Raw genomic sequence first — 24,436 nt, forward strand, 5'->3', positions numbered from 1 at the left:
GGGTAGACGTGACGTACCTTGTCCTGAATACACTGACTTACTGGGAAAGAATTTAGAAATCTTCCAACTCACCAGAAACACACACATACAACACATGCTCTTACATATTTGCCTACACAAAGCACACACGTATACACGCTGTGTAACAGTGGAAGACTGCTTAGGACATTCCATGTTTTTAGTACTATCTCGTTTAATAAGGTGAGCAGCCTCGCGTCAAACGTGCAGCCTCGTGTCAAAGTGCAGCCTCGTGTCAAATGTGCAGCCTCGCGTCAAATGTGCAGCATGTTAACGAAACGAAGCGAATCCAGTTTTTTTTTAACTCCAAAGAAAATGTTTCATTTATTTTCTGAACGGTGAAAAAAAGACGAGCAGATTGCTAGACAAGTTTATTTATGTATTTTGATCCTATATAGATTTAGAAGAGTGTCTGCAGTAATTTACCTCTTGCTTACAATTTGCCAACTATTGTGAATGTGCGCTCCTAGAGTTCACTTCAATGTTTTCTAAAGTTAAAAAAAAAAAAGAGAAATTTTGTGCAAGGAAACTTTGGGATGTTCGGCTGAGAGGTATAAGCCGCTGGGCTGCCTATCATGGGGACTTGAGTTCGAATCTTAACTGGAACTGAGTTGTGTTTGTACTGAGCACCTAAAGGCAGCATGGCAACTTTCTCCCAGATCCCCCCCCCCCAACCTTTCCACAGATCCACTATAGAAATGGAACCAGAGAGAACTGGGCATGCTTTAACACACAACGTGCGCTATACAAAAGTAATTGAAAATAAAACATATCAGGACAGACAAACAAAAGATAGACAAAGTGTAATTCGTTCTTCCACGTACATGGTAAGTAAACGCTAGTGAAATGTTCGTAATTTTCCTTCCTTCATAAACGATATGTGGATGAATGAATCAGTCAGTCAGCTAGTATAGTACTATCATTGTTGTAGATGTATCAGTCAGTCAGCTAGTATAGTACTATCATTGTTGTAGATGAATCAGTCAGTCAGCTAGTATAGTACTATCATTGTTGTAGATGTATCAGTCAGTCAGCTAGTATAGTACTATCATTGTTGTAGATGTATCAGTCAGTCAGCTAGTATAGTACTATCATTGTTGTAGATGTATCAGTCAGTCAGCTAGTATAGTACTATCATTGTTGTAGATGTATCAGTCAGTCAGCTAGTATAGTACTATCATTGTTGTAGATGTATCAGTCAGTCAGCTAGTATAGTACTATCATTGTTGTAGATGTATCAGTCAGTCAGCTAGTATAGTACTATCATTGTTGTAGATGTATCAGTCAGTCAGCTAGTATAGTACTATCATTGTTGTAGATGTATCAGTCAGTCAGCTAGTATAGTACTATCATTGTTGTAGATGTATCAGTCAGTCAGCTAGTATAGTACTATCATTGTTGTAGATGTATCAGTCAGTCAGCTAGTATAGTACTATCATTGTTGTAGATGTATCAGTCAGTCAGCTAGTATAGTACTATCATTGTTGTAGATGTATCAGTCAGTCAGCTAGTATAGTACTATCATTGTTGTAGATGTATCAGTCAGTCAGCTAGTATAGTACTATCATTGTTGTAGATGTATCAGTCAGTCAGCTAGTATAGTACTATCATTGTTGTAGATGTATCAGTCAGTCAGCTAGTATAGTACTATCATTGTTGTAGATGTATCAGTCAGTCAGCTAGTATAGTACTATCATTGTTGTAGATGTATCAGTCAGTCAGCTAGTATAGTACTATCATTGTTGTAGATGAGTCAGTCAGTCAGCTAGTATAGTACTATCATTGTTGTAGATGTGTCAGTCAGTCAGCTAGTATAGTACTATCATTGTTGTAGATGAGTCAGTCAGTCAGCTAGTATAGTACTATCATTGTTGTAGATGAATCAGTCAGTCAGCTAGTATAGTACTATCATTGTTGTAGATGAATCAGTCAGTCAGCTAGTATAGTACTATCATTGTTGTAGATGAATCAGTCAGTCAGCTAGTATAGTACTATCATTGTTGTAGATGAATCAGTCAGTCAGCTAGTATAGTACTATCATTGTTGTAGATGAGTCAGTCAGTCAGCTAGTATAGTACTATCATTGTTGTAGATGAGTCAGTCAGTCAGCTAGTATAGTACTATCATTGTTGTAGATGAATCAGTCAGTCAGCTAGTATAGTACTATCATTGTTGTAGATGTATCAGTCAGTCAGCTAGTATAGTACTATCATTGTTGTAGATGTATCAGTCAGTCAGCTAGTATAGTACTATCATTGTTGTAGATGTATCAGTCAGTCAGCTAGTATAGTACTATCATTGTTGTAGATGTATCAGTCAGTCAGCTAGTATAGTACTATCATTGTTGTAGATGTATCAGTCAGTCAGCTAGTATAGTACTATCATTGTTGTAGATGTATCAGTCAGTCAGCTAGTATAGTACTATCATTGTTGTAGATGTATCAGTCAGTCAGCTAGTATAGTACTATCATTGTTGTAGATGAGTCAGTCAGTCAGCTAGTATAGTACTATCATTGTTGTAGATGTGTCAGTCAGTCAGCTAGTATAGTACTATCATTGTTGTAGATGAGTCAGTCAGTCAGCTAGTATAGTACTATCATTGTTGTAGATGAATCAGTCAGTCAGCTAGTATAGTACTATCATTGTTGTAGATGAATCAGTCAGTCAGCTAGTATAGTACTATCATTGTTGTAGATGAATCAGTCAGTCAGCTAGTATAGTACTATCATTGTTGTAGATGAATCAGTCAGTCAGCTAGTATAGTACTATCATTGTTGTAGATGAGTCAGTCAGTCAGCTAGTATAGTACTATCATTGTTGTAGATGAGTCAGTCAGTCAGCTAGTATAGTACTATCATTGTTGTAGATGAATCAGTCAGTCAGCTAGTATAGTACTATCATTGTTGTAGATGTATCAGTCAGTCAGCTAGTATAGTACTATCATTGTTGTAGATGAGTCAGTCAGTCAGCTAGTATAGTACTATCATTGTTGTAGATGAGTCAGTCAGTCAGCTAGTATAGTACTATCATTGTTGTAGATGAATCAGTCAGTCAGCTAGTATAGTACTATCATTGTTGTAGATGAGTCAGTCAGTCAGCTAGTATAGTACTATCATTGTTGTAGATGTGTCAGTCAGTCAGCTAGTATAGTACTATCATTGTTGTAGATGAGTCAGTCAGTCAGCTAGTATAGTACTATCATTGTTGTAGATGAATCAGTCAGTCAGCTAGTATAGTACTATCATTGTTGTAGATGAGTCAGTCAGTCAGCTAGTATAGTACTATCATTGTTGTAGATGAGTCAGTCAGTCAGCTAGTATAGTACTATCATTGTTGTAGATGTATCAGTCAGTCAGCTAGTATAGTACTATCATTGTTGTAGATGAGTCAGTCAGTCAGCTAGTATAGTACTATCATTGTTGTAGATGAATCAGTCAGTCAGCTAGTATAGTACTATCATTGTTGTAGATGAGTCAGTCAGTCAGCTAGTATAGTACTATCATTGTTGTAGATGAGTCAGTCAGTCAGCTAGTATAGTACTATCATTGTTGTAGATGAATCAGTCAGTCAGCTAGTATAGTACTATCATTGTTGTAGATGAGTCAGTCAGTCAGCTAGTATAGTACTATCATTGTTGTAGATGAATCAGTCAGTCAGCTAGTATAGTACTATCATTGTTGTAGATGAATCAGTCAGTCAGCTAGTATAGTACTATCATTGTTGTAGATGAGTCAGTCAGTCAGCTAGTATAGTACTATCATTGGTGTCAGGGTCGAGCTTAGTTCAAGAGAAACAAAATGCATTGTAGTCTCCCTTTAAAAGTGACCACTGGGAAATGTTCTGGTGATGTGGCAAGTCTACAGCAGCACTGTCCTCTGACAGATAACAAAAAACTTCTTAAGGAGGTTTAAGGCCTTGAATTCGTTAGCAAGGTTAGTTGTTAGCAAGGTTAGTTGTTAGCAAGGTTAGTTGTTAGCAAGATTAGTTGCCACTATCCCCTCGGTTGGTGTAATAAAAGGGCAAATTGTTTTTTTGTAAGACATCTTCCATAGTCTATTTATCTGTAAGCTTAGGTTTTCACATTGTTTTTTCACTTTCAGTTGTTCAAATATTATGAGATAGTGGTACAGCGATGTCGATAACTATTGCAGATTCTTATTTGTATTTGACTAATTCGTTAAACCTATTCCACTTTGCTATGTAACAACAGACAACACAGACCTATGACCTACTTACCATTAGCGTCGAGACCATTGATATCCAGCTGGACACTGGCTCGCCTCAGCATCGAGTGACACGCCTGGATGTCATTGCCCTTCATGTTGTCTAAGAACACTAACTCATCCGGGAAACGGACTCTGGGTTTCCTCTTCTCCTGTTTGGCTAACAAGCTAGCGCGTCGACTCATTGTCCGTTACAACTTTTGGCTCGCGTTCCTTGCCAGAAAATCACACCCCCACCAACAATCACAGCGACAGCCGCTTAGAACACTGACGTCGATGTAATTGAGAGATATCCGAGGCTTGGTGACATCTAGTTTACAAAGTCAAACATTTCCCAGTGAATTCAACACAAATCCGCAAGATTGCTATTTAAGTATAAATTGTGTACCACAACACGAAACGAATCAGTAGAAAATCCTGAGCTATCAACTATGTCAATTTGAGAGATTCTATGTATATACACATGTGTATCTTTTTGTTTCACTTAACGCTAAGCCATTTGGAAATTCCCGAAGACTATCAAAAAATGTTGATGACTGATTAATGAATTTTCGATACGAAGTTTTAAGCCAACAGTATGAGTTAATTTTAGATGTAAAACAGCTACAATGTGGGCAATACTGTTTATCTCAATCTGCCATTATCTCAGCACGTGATATCAGCACCTACTACATCAGCCTTGTCAACTCAAAATGTTGTGCAGTTTTATTTTAGAAGATTAGAGACCTAGTCATCCCACTCACCACTGCGGGGTCCATGCGTAAGTTTCCAACGAAGAGATCTTCCACTGTTACAATCTATCACAAGATAGCGCACAGAGTGTTTAGCAAGCACTGGTTCAAATCTTTAAAGGCATTCTGTTCCATAAATTGTATAAATAGTTCTACAGTAAATAGGTTTAGTTCTCCTGTCTGCGTAGAGTGAGAAACTCTTCCAGCTTAAAATAGAAAAATAAAAATTTCAAGTTAGTTTTTTTTTTAAACCTGCCAAGTAGGAAAAAAACTTCTATTGTCATTGTGCTGTCTGTCTGTCTGTCCGTTCACATTTCATAAGCTTACAGAGCTATTGAAAACGTGATTTCCTCATATCATTCATTGTGCTTGAACCGGGAGGGGGGGTTACAACAATATATAAGCCATTATTAAAAGTATAAATAGATCATGGCCTAATCTCGTATACCTCACGTAGCTTTCTATATCCAATGTCACTATTCACTTTATCATGTTTAATATATTTATAAGTACAACCTCTTTTTTTTTTTACAAAGCTTTTATCAACCCACTCTGTCTGTCTGTCTGGTAAAAAGTTGAAACACGTTATTTCCCCCACATTCATTCTCAGATCAAGTTGAAACTTTAAACAATTATTTATTTATCTAACAAACATAAATAAATAAAAAAAAAAATAACCAATTAGTCAATCAATTATTGGTAATTAATTATCTTGTTTAATATCAAAAAAGGGAAAACTTTACATTATTTAGAGATATAATTGTAAGTGCGGAGCTCTACCTTTTAGATACCGGTGTTTTTTTTTTTGTTTTGTTTTTTTACATTTTTTTTATTGTGCTTGTTATCCATTATAAAAACAAGTTTGTTTGTTTTTCTTTCACGCAGTTTCTGTTATTTAATAACATCCGATAGTTTAAAGAAGTAGATAAAGAGTTTTTCACCTAAAATTATATAATAATAATAAATATTTGATATAGATGAGACTAATTCAAAGTCCCCATTGTGACTGTGGATGTAGGCAATGGGTTAATTTTGAACATGTAGTGTGAGTACGACTAAACAATGTGCATGTGTTCAATGTGTTCAATGTGTGCTTGCATGTTCAATCGAGACCATTCGTTATAGAAGGCCTCAACACTGACCTGCAACGTCACAACCTGTGGGCAGTTTAGACCAATAGCTCGTAGCCACGTCATACAGAACTTGTACGACGTGGCAATGAGCTATGGGTATAAACTGTTGTGGTTGTGACGTTGCAGGTCAGTGCTCAGACTTTCTTCAATGATAGGTCTCGGTTCTAAGCGCTTTCTTTCAATACATTTTATCATGGTGGTTTGATGCAGTGTTAGGGTTAACTACAGGCAACGTAAGCTATAGCTGAACAATTGTTTTGAAGAGAAAGGAAATTAATAAATGGCCTTATGTTGATTACATGGGGGCCTCCCATCTCAAATATCATATCTAAAGTCGGCACTGGGGCGTGGGCACCTGTCCTCAGCCAAGCTCAAGTCAAATCTCAATTAAAAGATTTGAGCTCCAGCTCCCGCAGCGCCTTTGCTAGGGGGCCAAGTCACTCAGCCAAATATCTCAACAAACCTTTTGACACCCTGTCTGTTTTGTTTCAAAGACTTTAACTGAAAACAGATACACCCCAGTCTTGTAATTGCTGTAAACAGAAGCCATCTACAAAGAAATATCTTACTTTTAAATAAACAGAAATTTAATATAGAAGCTTTTCTGGACTTGTTTTTACAGTAAACAGTATGGACTTCGAAATATCCCAGAAACATGGCGTTTAGTTAATAGGTGCATCTGTCTGACGTTAATAGACAAGTTGTGTGTTTACGTAGATGTTTTGGAAGAGAGGGGGAGATTTGGTAGGGGTGGAGGTTACAGGATTTCAGTAAGGGTGGTTGTGAATCTCATACCAAGCAGTTGGAAGATAATTCTTAATACTGACACTAATCAGGTCTGAGATTCTTACAGAAGACATGCAGTGAGGACTACAACATAGCAGGAAATATCTGCTCAGATTCCTACATAATATATGCAGTGAGGACTACAACATAGCAAGAAATATCTGCTCAGATTCCTACATAATATATGCAGTGAGGACTACATCATAGCAGGAAATATCTGCTCAGATTCCTACATAATATATGCAGTGAAGACTACAACATAGCAGGAAATATCTGCTCAGATTCCTACATAATATATGCATTGAAGACTACAACATAGCAAGAAATATCTGCTCAGATTCCTACATAATATATGCATTGAAGACTACAACATAGCAGGAAATATCTGCTCAGATTCCTACATAATATATGCAGTGAGGACTACAACATAGCAGGAAATATCTGCTCAGATTCCTACATAATATATGCATTGAAGACTACAACATAGCAGGAAATATCTGCTCAGATTCCTACATAATATATGCAGTGAAGACTACAACATAGCAGGAAATATCTGCTCAGATTCCTACATAATATATGCAGTGAGGACTACAACATAGCAGGAAATATCTGCTCAGATTCCTACATAATATATGCATTGAAGACTACAACATAGCAGGAAATATCTGCTCAGATTCCTACATAATATATGCATTGAAGACTACAACATAGCAAGAAATATCTGCTCAGATTCCTACATAATATATGCAGTGAGGACTACAACATAGCAGGAAATATCTGCTCAGATTCCTACATAATATATGCATTGAAGACTACAACATAGCAAGAAATATCTGCTCAGATTCCTACATAATATATGCAGTGAAGACTACAACATAGCAGGAAATATCTGCTCAGATTCCTACATAATATATGCATTGAAGACTACAACATAGCAAGAAATATCTGCTCAGATTCCTACATAATATATGCATTGAAGACTACAACATAGCAGGAAATATCTGCTCAGATTCCTACATAATATATGCATTGAAGACTACAACATAGCAAGAAATATCTGCTCAGATTCCTACATAATATATGCAGTGAGGACTACAACATAGCAGGAAATATCTGCTCAGATTCCTACATAATATATGCATTGAAGACTACAACATAGCAAGAAATATCTGCTCAGATTCCTACATAATATATGCATTGAAGACTACAACATAGCAAGAAATATCTGCTCAGATTCCTACATAATATATGCAGTGAAGACTACAACATAGCAGGAAATATCTGCTCAGATTCCTACATAATATATGCAGTGAAGACTACAACATAGCAGGAAATATCTGTTCAGATTCCTACATAATATATGCATTGAAGACTACAACATAGCAGGAAATATCTGCTCAGATTCCTACATAATATATGCATTGAAGACTACAACATAGCAAGAAATATCTGCTCAGATTCCTACATAATATATGCATTGAAGACTACAACATAGCAAGAAATATCTGCTCAGATTCCTACATAATATATGCAGTGAAGACTACAACATAGCAGGAAATATCTGCTCAGATTCCTACATAATATATGCATTGAAGACTACAACATAGCAGGAAATATCTGCTCAGATTCCTACATAATATATGCATTGAAGACTACAACATAGCAAGAAATATCTGCTCAGATTCCTACATAATATATGCATTGAAGACTACAACATAGCAAGAAATATCTGCTCAGATTCCTACATAATATATGCAGTGAGGACTACAACATAGCAGGAAATATCTGCTCAGATTCCTACATAATATATGCATTGAAGACTACAACATAGCAAGAAATATCTGCTCAGATTCCTACATAATATATGCAGTGAGGACTACAACATAGCAAGAAATATCTGCTCAGATTCCTACATAATATATGCAGTGAAGACTACAACATAGCAAGAAATATCTGCTCAGATTCCTACATAATATATGCAGTGAAGACTACAACATAGCAAGAAATATCTGTTCAGATTCCTACATAATATATGCAGTGAAGACTACAACATAGCAAGAAATATCTGTTCAGATTCCTACATAATATATGCAGTGAGGACTACATCATAGCAGGAAATATCTGCTCAGATTCCTACATAATATATGCAGTGAAGACTACAACATAGCAAGAAATATCTGCTCAGATTCCTACATAATATATGCAGTGAGGACTACATCATAGCAGGAAATATCTGCTCAGATTCCTACATAATATATGCAGTGAAGACTACAACATAGCAAGAAATATCTGCTCAGATTCCTACATAATATATGCAGTGAGGACTACAACATAGCAAGAAATATCTGCTCAGATTCCTACATAATATATGCAGTGAGGACTACATCATAGCAGGAAATATCTGCTCAGATTCCTACATAATATATGCAGTGAGGACTACAACATAGCAGGAAATATCTGCTCAGATTCCTACATAATATATGCATTGAAGACTACAACATCTGCACAGATACTACTGGGTAGTAATGCCATTGATAAATGATAAGAACATTGAAAAAAGAAATATTTTTGTGAAAAATCCAGATTGAATAAACAATTTGTGTGACAAGATGGTCATACTGTGTGTACAACTGACCTATGTTGACAAGATGGTCATACTGTGTGTACAACCGACCTATATTGACAAGATGGTCATACTGTGTGTACAACTGACCTAGGTTGACAAGATGGTCATACTGTGTGTACAACTGACCTAGGTTGACAAGATGGTCATACTGTGTGTACAACTGACCTATGTTGACAAGAGACAAAACAGACGTTTCCAAGGTCATAATGTAATTCAATACAAAATGTTCATGTTTTACTTTCAGTATCTCTTAAGTCTCATGTTGAGCTGGGTGGTTAGGAGGTGGGGGGGGGGGGTAGGAGGCCTTGGTTTCTGCAGCACTAGACCAGATGGACAAAAAAAATACAATCACTCTCCAGCTTACACACACACACACACACACACACCATCCAGTTTGTAGCTAAAGGTAAATGTCTGAGAATGTTCCGTATGATAGACACCAGGGAATGAAGTTCCCGGTACCAAGTCTCTTAGGTTTTTGGGATGGATTGGGGTCAAAGGGTCAATAAGATGTAATGTCGATAGTTTATTGTTGCGATAAAGAAAGAGTTATTTGTTGCATTTGTTTTGATCTTGTTGCCATCTAAAGAAGGGCAACTCTTCCAGAGTTTAAAGGTCAAATAGAAGAAAGAAAAGGTTAAGCACTGTTTGAAGAAGTTAATTTAGGACAAGAAAAAGGCCTAGGCCTAATAGTTAAAGTTTGAAGAAGGTTATTTAGAATAGGCCTAGGCCGACCAATGAAAGTTTTGTTTTTAGAATATTTTTTAAAGCAGAAACACAAGATTCAATAAAACGGAACGGTCATAAACAAATCTCAAAAGTCACAGAAAATAAGATAAAAGAGGCAGTGTGTGTTTTCATTACAAACTCTTAGCCTAGCCTTGATGGTCTGTTGTTTTCGGAAAACAATGCAGGTTATTTATTATACTAGCATCCTCGCGAGCATAATGTTAACATGATATTAAATCAATGCCTTCAAGCAGATGAATATGGCACTAGTTAAGTAGTCTAGGCGTAACTGCTCATATAGGGCATGGGCAGAGTTCGGGGGTTCAAATCCCCACGAATTGGGGGAGGGGGCTTTAGTATTGTTTTTTTTTCTTAATTTTTTTTTTATTTGAGGAAATATTTTAATGTTTAAAACCCCCTCCAGTAGGTTAAAAATCCCCTCACTCTTCAATATAAAACTTAAACAAAATAGTCACCAAATTCTATGAGGCCAGTCAAGAAGGTTTGAGTATAAGTCCCCCGCCTGAGGGTTTTAAGTTTAAAACTCCAATAAAAATCTAAACTACAGTCTGTAAATTCCATAAATGTAGACAAAGGTTTTTTTTAGGTTTTCGATAAAAAAGAAAATCAAAGCTGAAGTCATTAAATTTTTTAAAAAGTTAGCTAAAAGGTTTTTAAATAAAAAAACTGACGGATAACTAGTCACCAAATTCCATAATCATAGCCAGGGGGTGGAGGTCTAGATGTTAAAATCCCTACTTTCAATAAAAACAAACAAACAAACGCTTCAGCCACTACAAGAGAGATAGGGGGTTAAAACCTCTGCAATAAAAAAACTAAAGGAAAACTACAGTCAACAAATTACATGATCATAGTCAAGGGAATATTGAGGTTCAAACCTCGACCACTAAAAAGAAAAGCAAATAATGACCATTGTTTTATAAGGTGGGAAAGGACTAAGTATTAGAACACGTGATCCCTTGGCTACAGACCAAGCTATTGGTTCATTAGTCTCATTATGCTGACACAGTCAATAGTTTTGTAACACCAAGACCTATAACACCAAGACCTATTTCTGATACACTGGTTTGAGTCATTTGGAAACAATTCCACTGGGCTATTATCTCCCTTGGATCCACTCATTAGTGCTAGTCAACAGATACTGCCCATTGTGTTTGTTACACCTCTGGCCTTCACTTTGTAACACTTCTGGCCTTCACTTTGTTACACTTCTGGCCTTCACTTTGTTACACTTCTGGCCTTCACTAGAGATATCAAGCTCATTTGTGGAGCCAAACTTACGTGCAAATGTGTCTCCTCTGTTTGTGTATGTCCGAATAACATCTTCAATTATAAACCATTTTATGCTGGATTTAGCTGTACAGCCGGAGGAATCATTAACAGATCTAGGTTGTTTTTTTTTTAGTTTGGTTTTTATCTCAGATTAAGAACTCTTTAAAACCTCACCTGGTGATAGACTGATAAATGTATATCTATTTAAAAAAAAAAAGTAAAATAAAAGTATCAAGAACGATAACTCACCAAAAATGCTTGCCAGATCAAGTCTTGTTCTCCTTGTGAATATAACAGAATAGTAATGGTGTACATACAAAATTTGTTGGAAGATTGAGACTTCAGATTGTAAGAATAGTATACAAAGATTTAGTACCTTTATTATTATTTTTTTTGCTTCTAGGGAAACAATTCCGCTCACTCACATGAAGTATAAAAATGTAAAGTTGTCCGCCCCTCGTGAGCAGCAAGTTCAAGTGAGACGATGTTTACTAGTAGAGTAGCCAGGTGAGCAGGGGGGGGGTGCTTACGTACAGAGTGGGCTTGAAGCAGAAGTAACGAGCAGGGAGAGAGAGAGAGAGGGTAACAGACAAAAGTAGGAAGTACAGATTGGTCTGCTGGAGTCACTTCATTCAAAGTAGAACTTTAGGGTACGGGTCTAGAGAGCAGAGTTCTACGACATGTGAATGGGCAAGAGAAAAAAAAATAAAAGAGAAAAGAAAAACAAAGGAGAGAAAGAAAGAAGAGAAATGAAGGATTGTGTTAGAACAGAAAAAAAGTTACAGGACAACAGTAAAAAGTAGAAGAAGCAAGTAGCAAGCTCGATAGATATATAGATAGACAGACAGACAGACAAAAAGATAGATAGATAGATAGATAGATAGATAGATAGATAGATAGATCGATCGATAGATAGATAGATAGATAGATAGATAGATAGACAGACAGATAATATAGATAGATACATAGATAGATAGATAGATAGATAGACAAATAGATAGATAGATAGATAGATAGATAGATAGATAGATAGATAGACAAATAGATAGATAGATAGATAGATAGATAGATAGATAGATAGAAAGATAGATAGATAGATAGATAGATAGATAGATAGATAGATAGATATGGCCTCTTGTGTCGTCTGATCAGTCTTACGTTAGACACTTTCTAGCAGGTATGACATCTATAGTGGCCCTCAGCAGTTAGAGCAGCAAAGGTGACCTCTGGGATTAACATTAAAGTCGTCTTGATTTATTGTCTCCAAGTTGAAGGTCATTGCATAGAATTCCTCTTTGCACATTTAGAATCAGTGGACCACAAGGGAGATAACGGTTGTCCGCATGTCTCGCGTTGTGCAGTGAGATTAAGTGAAATATTTGTGTTTTAATGAATTTCATATTCTGCTCGCCAGCTTGCAATGTCCTTAATGTTAAGTGTATAGTTTTGGTAAGTTAGGCATATATGTCCACTGATAGAGTGAAACTCTTGCAGACTAGATAGATAGATAGATAGATAGATAGATAGATAGATAGATAGATAGATAGATAGATAGATAGATAAGATTAAATTAGATTAGATAGATAGATAGATAGATAGACGGACGAATGAATGGATAGATAGATAGATAAATAGATAGATAGATAGATAGATAGATAGATAGATAGATAGATAGATAGACAGACAGACAGACAGATAGATAGATAGATAGATAGATAGATAGATAGACGGACGAATGAATGGATAGATAGATAGATAAATAGATAGATAGATAGATAGATAGACAGACAGACAGATAGATAGATAGATAGATAGATAGATAGATAGATAGATAGATAGATAGATAGATAGATAGATAGACGGACGAATGAATGGATAGATAGATAGATAAATAGATAGATAGATAGATAGACAGACAGACAGATAGATAGATAGATAGATAGATAGATAGATAGATAGATAGATAGATAGATAGATAGATAGATAGATAGATAGAGACTAACATAAAGAAAGACGCAGAGAGAGAGAGAGAGAGAGATCCTTAAATTATCACTTGGAAAAGATTAGTCAAGTAACTGTGTGTGTACCTGTATATAATTGTGTGTGTGTGTGTTTACATCTGTATGAGCGTATGTGACCTGCAACAAAACATATGAGTCACATAATTATCAGCTACCTTAACAACCAGACACACTTAGTGTGTGCAGGGGTGGGGGTGGCATTCGGCAGGTAGGTGGGGGCGGGGGCTAAAAGCAAGCCGAAGGTCAAACATCGGACAAGAAAACTCTTTCACTCCCATACATCCGGGAAACACTTAACTTCTGGAAGGAGTGATGGCTACTCAGGTGGCTCATCAAAGTACAAAACTATTAGAGTATATTCTACATAGATCGCAGCTACTACTGGCTATTCAGATTCGGTACTTTGGACGATAAAGTTAGATATGAATAAATTCATTTGACATATGAGTTTTCTACAACTATTATAGTTTAGAACTAGCATTTAAAAGAATCTACCCAAATGTCTTTTCAAGATTAATATTGGAAAAAAAAGTTAAATATAAAAAAAATCTTTAAAAAAAAACTATTACTTGTTTTCAATGATCTGATTTATTCGAAGCTAAGTTGTGCCAGGAAAATGACGAGAATGACACGTTAAATATGTATGACGTCATTATCTTCTTTTTTCAAGTCACGTCTGTAATATCTACAATAAGACCAACCCTAGTGAGAGAGATTACTGTGTTCTTAATAACTAATGGTTACTGGAGTGCGAAATTTATTATTTTTATTTTTGCTTTAACTTAATAACTTTTGTTATATTATATCATATGACAACTCAATAAAAAAATATATATATTGAATGTTGTCTAATGTTTGCGGGTTGCCATGGTAATGGTGGCCATCTTGAAAATAAACAAAAATTAGTTCATATAGGAAAATTCTAAAATTTTTCAAAATAGATAAATTTCAAAGCTAAAAATACGTACACCTTAAAGTATAAAGATGGCAGGAAGGAGCTAGCTAGATTTTATACATTTTCACTTGGTATTGTGCATTTTATGATTTTTAAAAGAAGGGTGATTTTTTTCCTGTAAAATGCATCCACATTTTTTTCCCAAAAGATCATACATTAAAAACTTCTTTAGCTAAAGTCATTAAAACTAGCTGATTCTCTGTATTATTTATCTCTGAATATGTGTATCAAATTTGACACATTTATCTCTATTCTAGAGATTTTAGAAATATGTTACAGGGGGGGGGGTCACAAAAAAATGCAAAACAGCGTATTTGTATTAAGAAAAATATGGAAAATAGTGTTCACCATGCATCATTAAAATGCTTTTTTTCAATAAAAATTGCCATTTTTTAGAAAATTTTTGGTGCCAGTTTATAAAATACATGTCCACCTATTTAATTACACCAAAATTGAAAAATCGAATTTTTTTTTACCTAAAATCGACTCCAGTAACCCCTTAAGCGAAAGTATAAATCTTCTCAGACTTTATCCCATTCTATTGCTAGTCCTATAGACCCAGACTTTATCCCATTCTATTGCTAGTCCTATAGGCCCAGACTTTATCCCATTCTATTGCTAGTCCTATAGGCCCAGACTTTATCCCATTCTATTGCTTGTCCCATAGACCCAGACTTTATCCCATTCTATTGCTAGTCCTATAGGCCCAGACTTTATCCCATTCTATTGCTAGTCCTATAGACCCAGACTTTATCCCATTCTATTGCTAGTCCTATAGACCCAGACTTTATCCCATTCTATTGCTAGTCCTATAGGCCCAGACTTTATCCCATTCTATTGCTAGTCCAAAAGACCCAGACTTTATCCCATTCTATTGCTAGTCCTATAGGCCCAGACTTTATCCCATTCTATTGCTAGTCCTATAGACCCAGACTTTATCCCATTCTATTGCTAGTCCTATAGACCCAGACTTTATCCAATTCTATTGCTAGTCCTATAGACCCAGACTTTATAGAATTCTATTGCTAGTCCTATAGGCCCAGACTTTATCCAATTCTAATGCTAGTCCTATAGGCCCAGACTTTATCCAATTCTATTGCTAGTCCTATAGACCCAGACTTTATCCAATTCTATTGCTAGTCCTATAGACCCAGACTTTATCCCATTCTATTGCTAGTCCTATAGGCCCAGACTTTATCCAATTCTAATGCTAGTCCTATAGGCTCAGACTTTATCCAATTCTATTGCTAGTCCTATAGACCCAGACTTTATCCAATTCTATTGCTAGTCCTATAGGCCCAGACTTTATTCAATTCTATTGCTAGTCCTATAGACCCAGACTTTATCCCATTCTATTGCTAGTCCTATAGGCCCAGACTTTATCCCATTCTAATGCTAGGCCTATAGGCCCAGACTTTATCCAATTCTATTGCTAGTCCTATAGACCCAGACTTTATCCCATTCTATTGCTAGTCCTATAGGCCCAGACTTTATCCCATTCTATTGCTAGTCTTATAGACCCAGACTTTATCCAATTCTATTGCTAGTCCTATAGACCCAGACTTTATCCCATTCTAATGCTAGTCCTATAGGCCCAGACTTTATCACATTCTATTGCTAGTCTCATAGACCCAGACTTAGAAGACGGTGTGCACAATGTTCTTGGACGTCTGTTTATAAATTATTTGACTCTGAATAGCTGATGAATGATAGATTTCAACAGAAATAGAACACATCTCACCACGGCCCAATCCCCTCCTCCCCACGAAACAAATTCTGGTTACGGGAATATATACATCTATACAATTCTGATAGGCCTGTAGACCCACAGTGGGAAGAAGGTGCGCTTAAATCTATTTATTTACTAGACTTTGAACATTTCAAACGGTCAAACTAGAGTTTTCCCAGTGTAGCTAATTAGCTAGAAATTCCTTTCCCAAAGATACTCATCAACTGTCAAATTTTTAGATAAATCGTCAGAGCCGTTTTCGAGATCCGTGTTCACCCACCCAGGTTCCACCCTTTTGTTTTTTGACCCGATGAAGAGTTTGCAACATGAAAAGAGGAATTGTAAAAAGTTGGAAAAAGGGTGGGGTCTAAATGAAATGTAAAACAAAACAAATCAACAGAGGAATGTAACCAGAAGAGGTTAGAACCAACAAAGTGACGGCTTCCAGGAACAGCAGGACAGAGACTTCACAAGAGCCCACATCTTAAAGAAAAACAAGGCTGTCACCAGAAGAAGATAAATGCTCAGAGAGAGAGAGAGAGAGAGAGAGAGAGAGAGAGAGAGACTGTTGACAGTTTATTTGATTAAAGATTTGGCTGTTGTTGGTATAGGTCCTAAGTCGGTCTACAACTGAAGGAGGCCAACACGTCGCTAAAGGTGTAGAGATCTCTATCTAACAGAAGAGTGACGTCACCAACGGGTTTCTATCCCGGAATTAACTAAAGTTACGCCTTGCTGCTCACAATAAAGCATCGGATTCAACTTACCAGTTTTGCATGGCTGCTTCATTGAGCCATCCCATGATACATACAACTCAATATCACTAAGTTCAAGGCTAAGTTGTTAGCGACCAGCGGGTCTCACGCTGTGTGTTACTGCCATTTTAATGCAAGGTAGGACGGGGGGAATTCAAGTGGTACGTTCGAAACATGCATCCCCCCCCCTTCTAGGTCTGAACCTGAAGGCCCAAAGAAATGTTTGCGTTATCTAATACCATATATTGCTTGAGTTACGCTTAAAGGATGCACACACACACACACAAAGTAAAACTAACCAAAGGTGCTAGATTTGGAGTTAAAAAGCTAAAATGTGTGTGGTAAGGAGTCGATCAATTAGAGGATGCTAAAAAAAAAAAGTTAGGAGTTGTCATGTAATAAAAAAAGGGCCCAAAGGTGTGAGGGAGGGCTGTTGAGTGTGTGTGGTGGTGTGTATTGGGGTGGGGGGGGTTCCGTTCGAAAAACAAGAAGACTATATTAAATATTGTGCTATTGAATTGAGAGGTGGAAGAGAATGTACGTAGAACTAACGTTTTGTTGTGAGCGGGATGGTAGGGGTGGGGGGAACTGGAGCAGTAAAAGTGGTATTAGAATTCACGGGCCCGAAGCATGTGTGTGTGTGTGTGTGTCGTGGAGGCATTATAAAGCGGGTTCTCCCAAACTGAGTCATTCTATCAGCCAAAGCAATGTTCAATTTTAAATGGTGATTGTTGAGTAATTTGGAGAAAAAAAAGCTATGCCAAGGCACAAAACATATAGAGACTAGTCCAGTGTTTCTCAAACATTTACCTGTGACCACTTCCTTCACACAGCTGTGGGAACGTAGAGCCACCACATCAAGTATTGTTGCGTATCCTGCGTTTATTAGCTGCAGAAATGCGTTCGCCTGACGTCTACAGAGCATTATTCATTCTAGTAAAAAAAATGCATGTCATAGAATTCCACTAAAGAAGGGGGCGGCCCGAGCACTACTAGCATGTGAAGAAGATTCGAGTTGAATAGAGTGAAAATACGTCTGTAATGGGCGTGATTGCGTAAGGTTATTTTCATAAACCTGTAATAGGCAGGCATGATTTGAGTAAAGGTTATCTTCGCATTGAGGCAGACATTTTGTGGCTGGGTTCTCTCTGTCCTACACTACAGAGCAATGTACAACTGCCATGGGAGACTCAACTGTTCTGACATTATAAAGTCGCTAGATTAAAAGAAATGTCTTCTGAAACAAAAACTGTTTTCAGACGACTTTCACAAACTGGTCTATATTCTAAACTTTCCATTTTAATTGGTCCATATTCAAACATGGATTTATAACTATAATGCAAATCCATTATATTATTTGTCCTTTTAAAGATAAATTCAACTTTTTCGAAGCCCACCCCCTCGTCAGAACGTATTGTCACAAGGGGGAATGAGCGCCCCACAGTTTGAGAAACGCTGGACTAGTCTTACCTAACTTAAGACTCGAAATATGTAAGCCATTCCCATTACATCAAGATTGCAGAGAATGATAGAATACCAGAGACACCTTCTGTCAGTCTTTGTAGATTACATACAGAACAAGAACGACAATCACAGCAAAATGAACCAGCAGAAATGTGAAATAAACTAAACTCTTTAGTCAAGTAATTAATGCTACAGAGAATATATCTCCAGTCGCCGACTCCTCATCCTAAAGCAGATATTTAAAATATACAATTTGAAGAGAAACTGTCAATCAAAGATTGAAGGGGCAATAACTCTACACGCGATTTCCTCTCTTCCAATTAAAAAAAAAAACTTTCTCAAAAGCAATTTTAAAACGTTAAAAATAAACTTTCTTTTCATTATCTTTATTTTCGACTAAAAAATTTCTGAAACTGGCCATCGTGACCTCATCCTATTGCTGCAACAGCTGATGCAGATTTTAAATAGAACATGCTGATAACGAGGCGAGGGAATAGTTCCAAAGGTGAAAGGTCGAGACCTGGCAAGCTGCACTCTTGAGAGCTAATTATTTAAAAATCTCAAGAAACAGGTGAAGCCATTTGTGAACTACTTATGTTTGTGTAGAGACCAGAGAAACCGATGACCCGTGTTCAGGTCAATCTGCAAGGATTGCATTTTTTTGTTGTGTAATAGCTTCAATAATGAAGAACTTCTAACAAGAGAGAGAGAGAGAGAAAGAGAGGGAGACAGAAAGAGAGAAGGAGAGAGAACGAGAAAAGGAGAGTGAAAGAGGGATAGGGAGATAGAGAGAGGGAGTGACAGAGAGGCAGAAAGAGAGAGAGAGAAAGTTAAATCTATAACTTCGAGGGACGTAAAGGTTAACATTGTAAGTTGGTTGACTTGTCAAATGTTCAGTTCCATTCATTGAGCTTTCAAATGTTCAGTTCCATTCATTGAGCTAAAAACAAACAACAAAACAACACTAGATCTTCTTGAATCTACCACAATATCAACGTCGCATTAGAAGATTAAGATCTCAAAGAAATCTGATTGTTACCATTGCGAGAAGTAATTAACTAGAATTTGATGAGACTGTCATGTGACAAAGTTCTCTAAAACCGTATTGAAGCTTAAATTTCCATTTCAAATGATTTATTCCCTAAACAGTCAACTTTTTGTTTCCTATGTATTCGCTGTAGAGTTCAAAGTCGACGTTTAAGCCATAAACCAACAAATAACAAAGCCTGTGTGTGTGTGTGTGGTGAACTTCTTGGCTCTGCACTGACTAGTTGCTGATAGAGAATGTGTACAGAATCACAGACACTGTAATGACATCAGATTCTATGTCTTTGATCAGCTGTTAGCGATCTAAATGTGCATAAAGTTACACACAACTGAATGTGTACAAAACTAGATGTACACAAAACTAGATGTACACAAAACTAGATGTGCACAAAACTAAATGTACACAAAACTAAATGTACACAAAACTAAATGTACACAAAACTAGATGTACACAAAACTAGATGTACACAAAACTAAATGTACACAAAACTAAATGCACACAAAACTAGATGTACACAAAACTAGATGTACACAAAACTAGATGTGCACAAAACTAAATGTACACAAAACTAGATGTGCACAAAACTAAATGTACACAAAACTAGATGTGCACAAAACTAAATGTACACAAAACTAAATGTGCACAAAACTAGATGTGCACAAAACTAAATGTACACAAAACTAGATGTGCACAAAACTAAATGTACACAAAACTAAATGTACACAAAACTAGATGTGCACAAAACTAAATGTACACAAAACTAAATGTACACAAAACTAGATGTGCACAAAACTAAATGTACACAAAACTAAATGTACACAAAACTAGATGTGCACAAAACTAAATGTACACAAAACTAGATGTGCACAAAACTAAATGTACACAAAACTAGATGTGCACAAAACTAAATATACACAAAACTAGATGTGCGCAAAACTAAATGTACACAAAACTAAATGTACACAAAACTAGATGTGCACAAAACTAAATGTGCACAAAACTAAATGTGCACAAAACTAAATGTACACAAAACTAAATGTGCACAAAACTAAATGTACACAAAACTAAATGTACACAAAACTAGATGTGCACAAAACTAAATGTACACAAAACTAGATGTGCACAAAACTAAATGTACACAAAACTAAATGTACACAAAACTAGATGTGCACAAAACTAAATACACAAACTAAATGTACACAAAACTAAATGTACACAAAACTAGATGTACACAAAACTAAATGTGCACAAAACTAGATGTGCACAAAACTAGATGTGCACAAAACTAAATACACAAACTAAATGTACACAAAACTAAATGTACACAAAACTAAATGTACACAAAACTAAATGTACACAAAACTAGATGTACACAAAACTAAATGTACACAAAACTAAATGTACACAAAACTAGATGTACACAAAACTAAATGTACACAAAACTAGATGTACACAAAACTAAATGTACACAAAACTAAATGTACACAAAACTAAATGTACACAAAACTAGATGTACACAAAACTAAATGTACACAAAACTAGATGTACACAAAACTAAATGTACACAAAACTAAATGTACACAAAACTAGATGTGCACAAAACTAAATGTACACAAAACTAAATGTACACAAAACTAGATGTGCACAAAACTAAATGTACACAAAACTAGATGTACACAAAACTAAATGTACACAAAACTAGATGTGCACAAAACTAAATGTACACAAAACTAAATGTACACAAAACTAGATGTGCACAAAACTAAATACACAAACTAAATGTACACAAAACTAAATGTACACAAAACTAGATGTACACAAAACTAAATGTGCACAAAACTAGATGTGCACAAAACTAGATGTGCACAAAACTAAATACACAAACTAAATGTACACAAAACTAAATGTACACAAAACTAGATGTACACAAAACTAAATGTGCACAAAACTAGATGTGCACAAAACTAGTTGTGCACAAAACTAAATACACAAACTAAATGTACACAAAACTAAATGTACACAAAACTAAATGTACACAAAACTAGATGTACACAAAACTAGATGTACACAAAACTAAATGTACACAAAACTAAATGTACACAAAACTAGATGTACACAAAACTAAATGTACACAAAACTAGATGTACACAAAACTAAATGTACACAAAACTAAATGCACACAAAACTAGATGTACACAAAACTAGATGTACACAAAACTAGATGTGCACAAAACTAAATGTACACAAAACTAGATGTGCACAAAACTAAATGTACACAAAACTAGATGTGCACAAAACTAAATGTACACAAAACTAAATGTGCACAAAACTAGATGTGCACAAAACTAAATGTACACAAAACTAGATGTGCACAAAACTAAATGTACACAAAACTAAATGTACACAAAACTAGATGTGCACAAAACTAAATGTACACAAAACTAAATGTACACAAAACTAGATGTGCACAAAACTAAATGTACACAAAACTAAATGTACACAAAACTAGATGTGCACAAAACTAAATGTACACAAAACTAGATGTGCACAAAACTAAATGTACACAAAACTAAATGTACACAAAACTAGATGTGCACAAAACTAAATGTACACAAAACTAGATGTGCACAAAACTAAATGTACACAAAACTAGATGTGCACAAAACTAAATATACACAAAACTAGATGTGCGCAAAACTAAATGTACACAAAACTAAATGTACACAAAACTAGATGTGCACAAAACTAAATGTGCACAAAACTAAATGTGCACAAAACTAAATGTACACAAAACTAAATGTGCACAAAACTAAATGTACACAAAACTAAATGTACACAAAACTAGATGTGCACAAAACTAAATGTACACAAAACTAGATGTGCACAAAACTAAATGTACACAAAACTAAATGTACACAAAACTAGATGTGCACAAAACTAAATACACAAACTAAATGTACACAAAACTAAATGTACACAAAACTAGATGTACACAAAACTAAATGTGCACAAAACTAGATGTGCACAAAACTAGATGTGCACAAAACTAAATACACAAACTAAATGTACACAAAACTAAATGTACACAAAACTAAATGTACACAAAACTAAATGTACACAAAACTAGATGTACACAAAACTAAATGTACACAAAACTAAATGTACACAAAACTAGATGTACACAAAACTAAATGTACACAAAACTAGATGTACACAAAACTAAATGTACACAAAACTAAATGTACACAAAACTAAATGTACACAAAACTAGATGTACACAAAACTAAATGTACACAAAACTAGATGTACACAAAACTAAATGTACACAAAACTAAATGTACACAAAACTAGATGTGCACAAAACTAAATGTACACAAAACTAAATGTACACAAAACTAGATGTGCACAAAACTAAATGTACACAAAACTAGATGTACACAAAACTAAATGTACACAAAACTAGATGTGCACAAAACTAAATGTACACAAAACTAAATGTACACAAAACTAGATGTGCACAAAACTAAATACACAAACTAAATGTACACAAAACTAAATGTACACAAAACTAGATGTACACAAAACTAAATGTGCACAAAACTAGATGTGCACAAAACTAGATGTGCACAAAACTAAATACACAAACTAAATGTACACAAAACTAAATGTACACAAAACTAGATGTACACAAAACTAAATGTGCACAAAACTAGATGTGCACAAAACTAGTTGTGCACAAAACTAAATACACAAACTAAATGTACACAAAACTAAATGTACACAAAACTAAATGTACACAAAACTAGATGTACACAAAACTAGATGTACACAAAACTAAATGTACACAAAACTAAATGTACACAAAACTAGATGTACACAAAACTAAATGTACACAAAACTAGATGTACACAAAACTAAATGTACACAAAACTAAATGCACACAAAACTAGATGTACACAAAACTAGATGTACACAAAACTAGATGTGCACAAAACTAAATGTACACAAAACTAGATGTGCACAAAACTAAATGTACACAAAACTAGATGTGCACAAAACTAAATGTACACAAAACTAAATGTGCACAAAACTAGATGTGCACAAAACTAAATGTACACAAAACTAGATGTGCACAAAACTAAATGTACACAAAACTAAATGTACACAAAACTAGATGTGCACAAAACTAAATGTACACAAAACTAAATGTACACAAAACTAGATGTGCACAAAACTAAATGTACACAAAACTAAATGTACACAAAACTAGATGTGCACAAAACTAAATGTACACAAAACTAGATGTGCACAAAACTAAATGTACACAAAACTAGATGTGCACAAAACTAAATATACACAAAACTAGATGTGCGCAAAACTAAATGTACACAAAACTAAATGTACACAAAACTAGATGTGCACAAAACTAAATGTGCACAAAACTAAATGTGCACAAAACTAAATGTACACAAAACTAAATGTGCACAAAACTAAATGTACACAAAACTAAATGTACACAAAACTAGATGTGCACAAAACTAAATGTACACAAAACTAGATGTGCACAAAACTAAATGTACACAAAACTAAATGTACACAAAACTAGATGTGCACAAAACTAAATACACAAACTAAATGTACACAAAACTAAATGTACACAAAACTAGATGTACACAAAACTAAATGTGCACAAAACTAGATGTGCACAAAACTAGATGTGCACAAAACTAAATACACAAACTAAATGTACACAAAACTAAATGTACACAAAACTAAATGTACACAAAACTAAATGTACACAAAACTAGATGTACACAAAACTAAATGTACACAAAACTAAATGTACACAAAACTAGATGTACACAAAACTAAATGTACACAAAACTAGATGTACACAAAACTAAATGTACACAAAACTAAATGTA

General features: G+C 35.3%; 1 protein-coding gene across 4 annotated transcripts in view; it reads right to left on the reverse strand.

Moving 5' to 3' along the window:
* The window catches only part of LOC106062693 (protein phosphatase 1 regulatory subunit 12A-like), an 82,080-nt gene that overhangs the window by 33,929 nt on the left and 23,715 nt on the right, over positions 1-24,436 (reverse strand). For 3 of the 4 annotated variants that reach the window (XM_056024850.1, XM_056024853.1, XM_056024852.1), the window contains exon 2: positions 4,255-5,178. In XM_056024850.1, the coding sequence (XP_055880825.1) occupies positions 4,255-4,426 (172 nt within the window). In that variant the 5' untranslated portion in view covers positions 4,427-5,178. Of the gene's footprint in view, positions 1-4,254; positions 5,179-11,788; positions 12,024-24,436 lie in introns of those variants that run through there. The other variant, XM_056024851.1, reaches the window with a different exon arrangement.

The sequence above is a fragment of the Biomphalaria glabrata genome, chromosome 3, assembly GCF_947242115.1.
Source record: "Biomphalaria glabrata chromosome 3, xgBioGlab47.1, whole genome shotgun sequence".
NCBI classification, from domain to species: domain Eukaryota; kingdom Metazoa; phylum Mollusca; class Gastropoda; family Planorbidae; genus Biomphalaria; species Biomphalaria glabrata.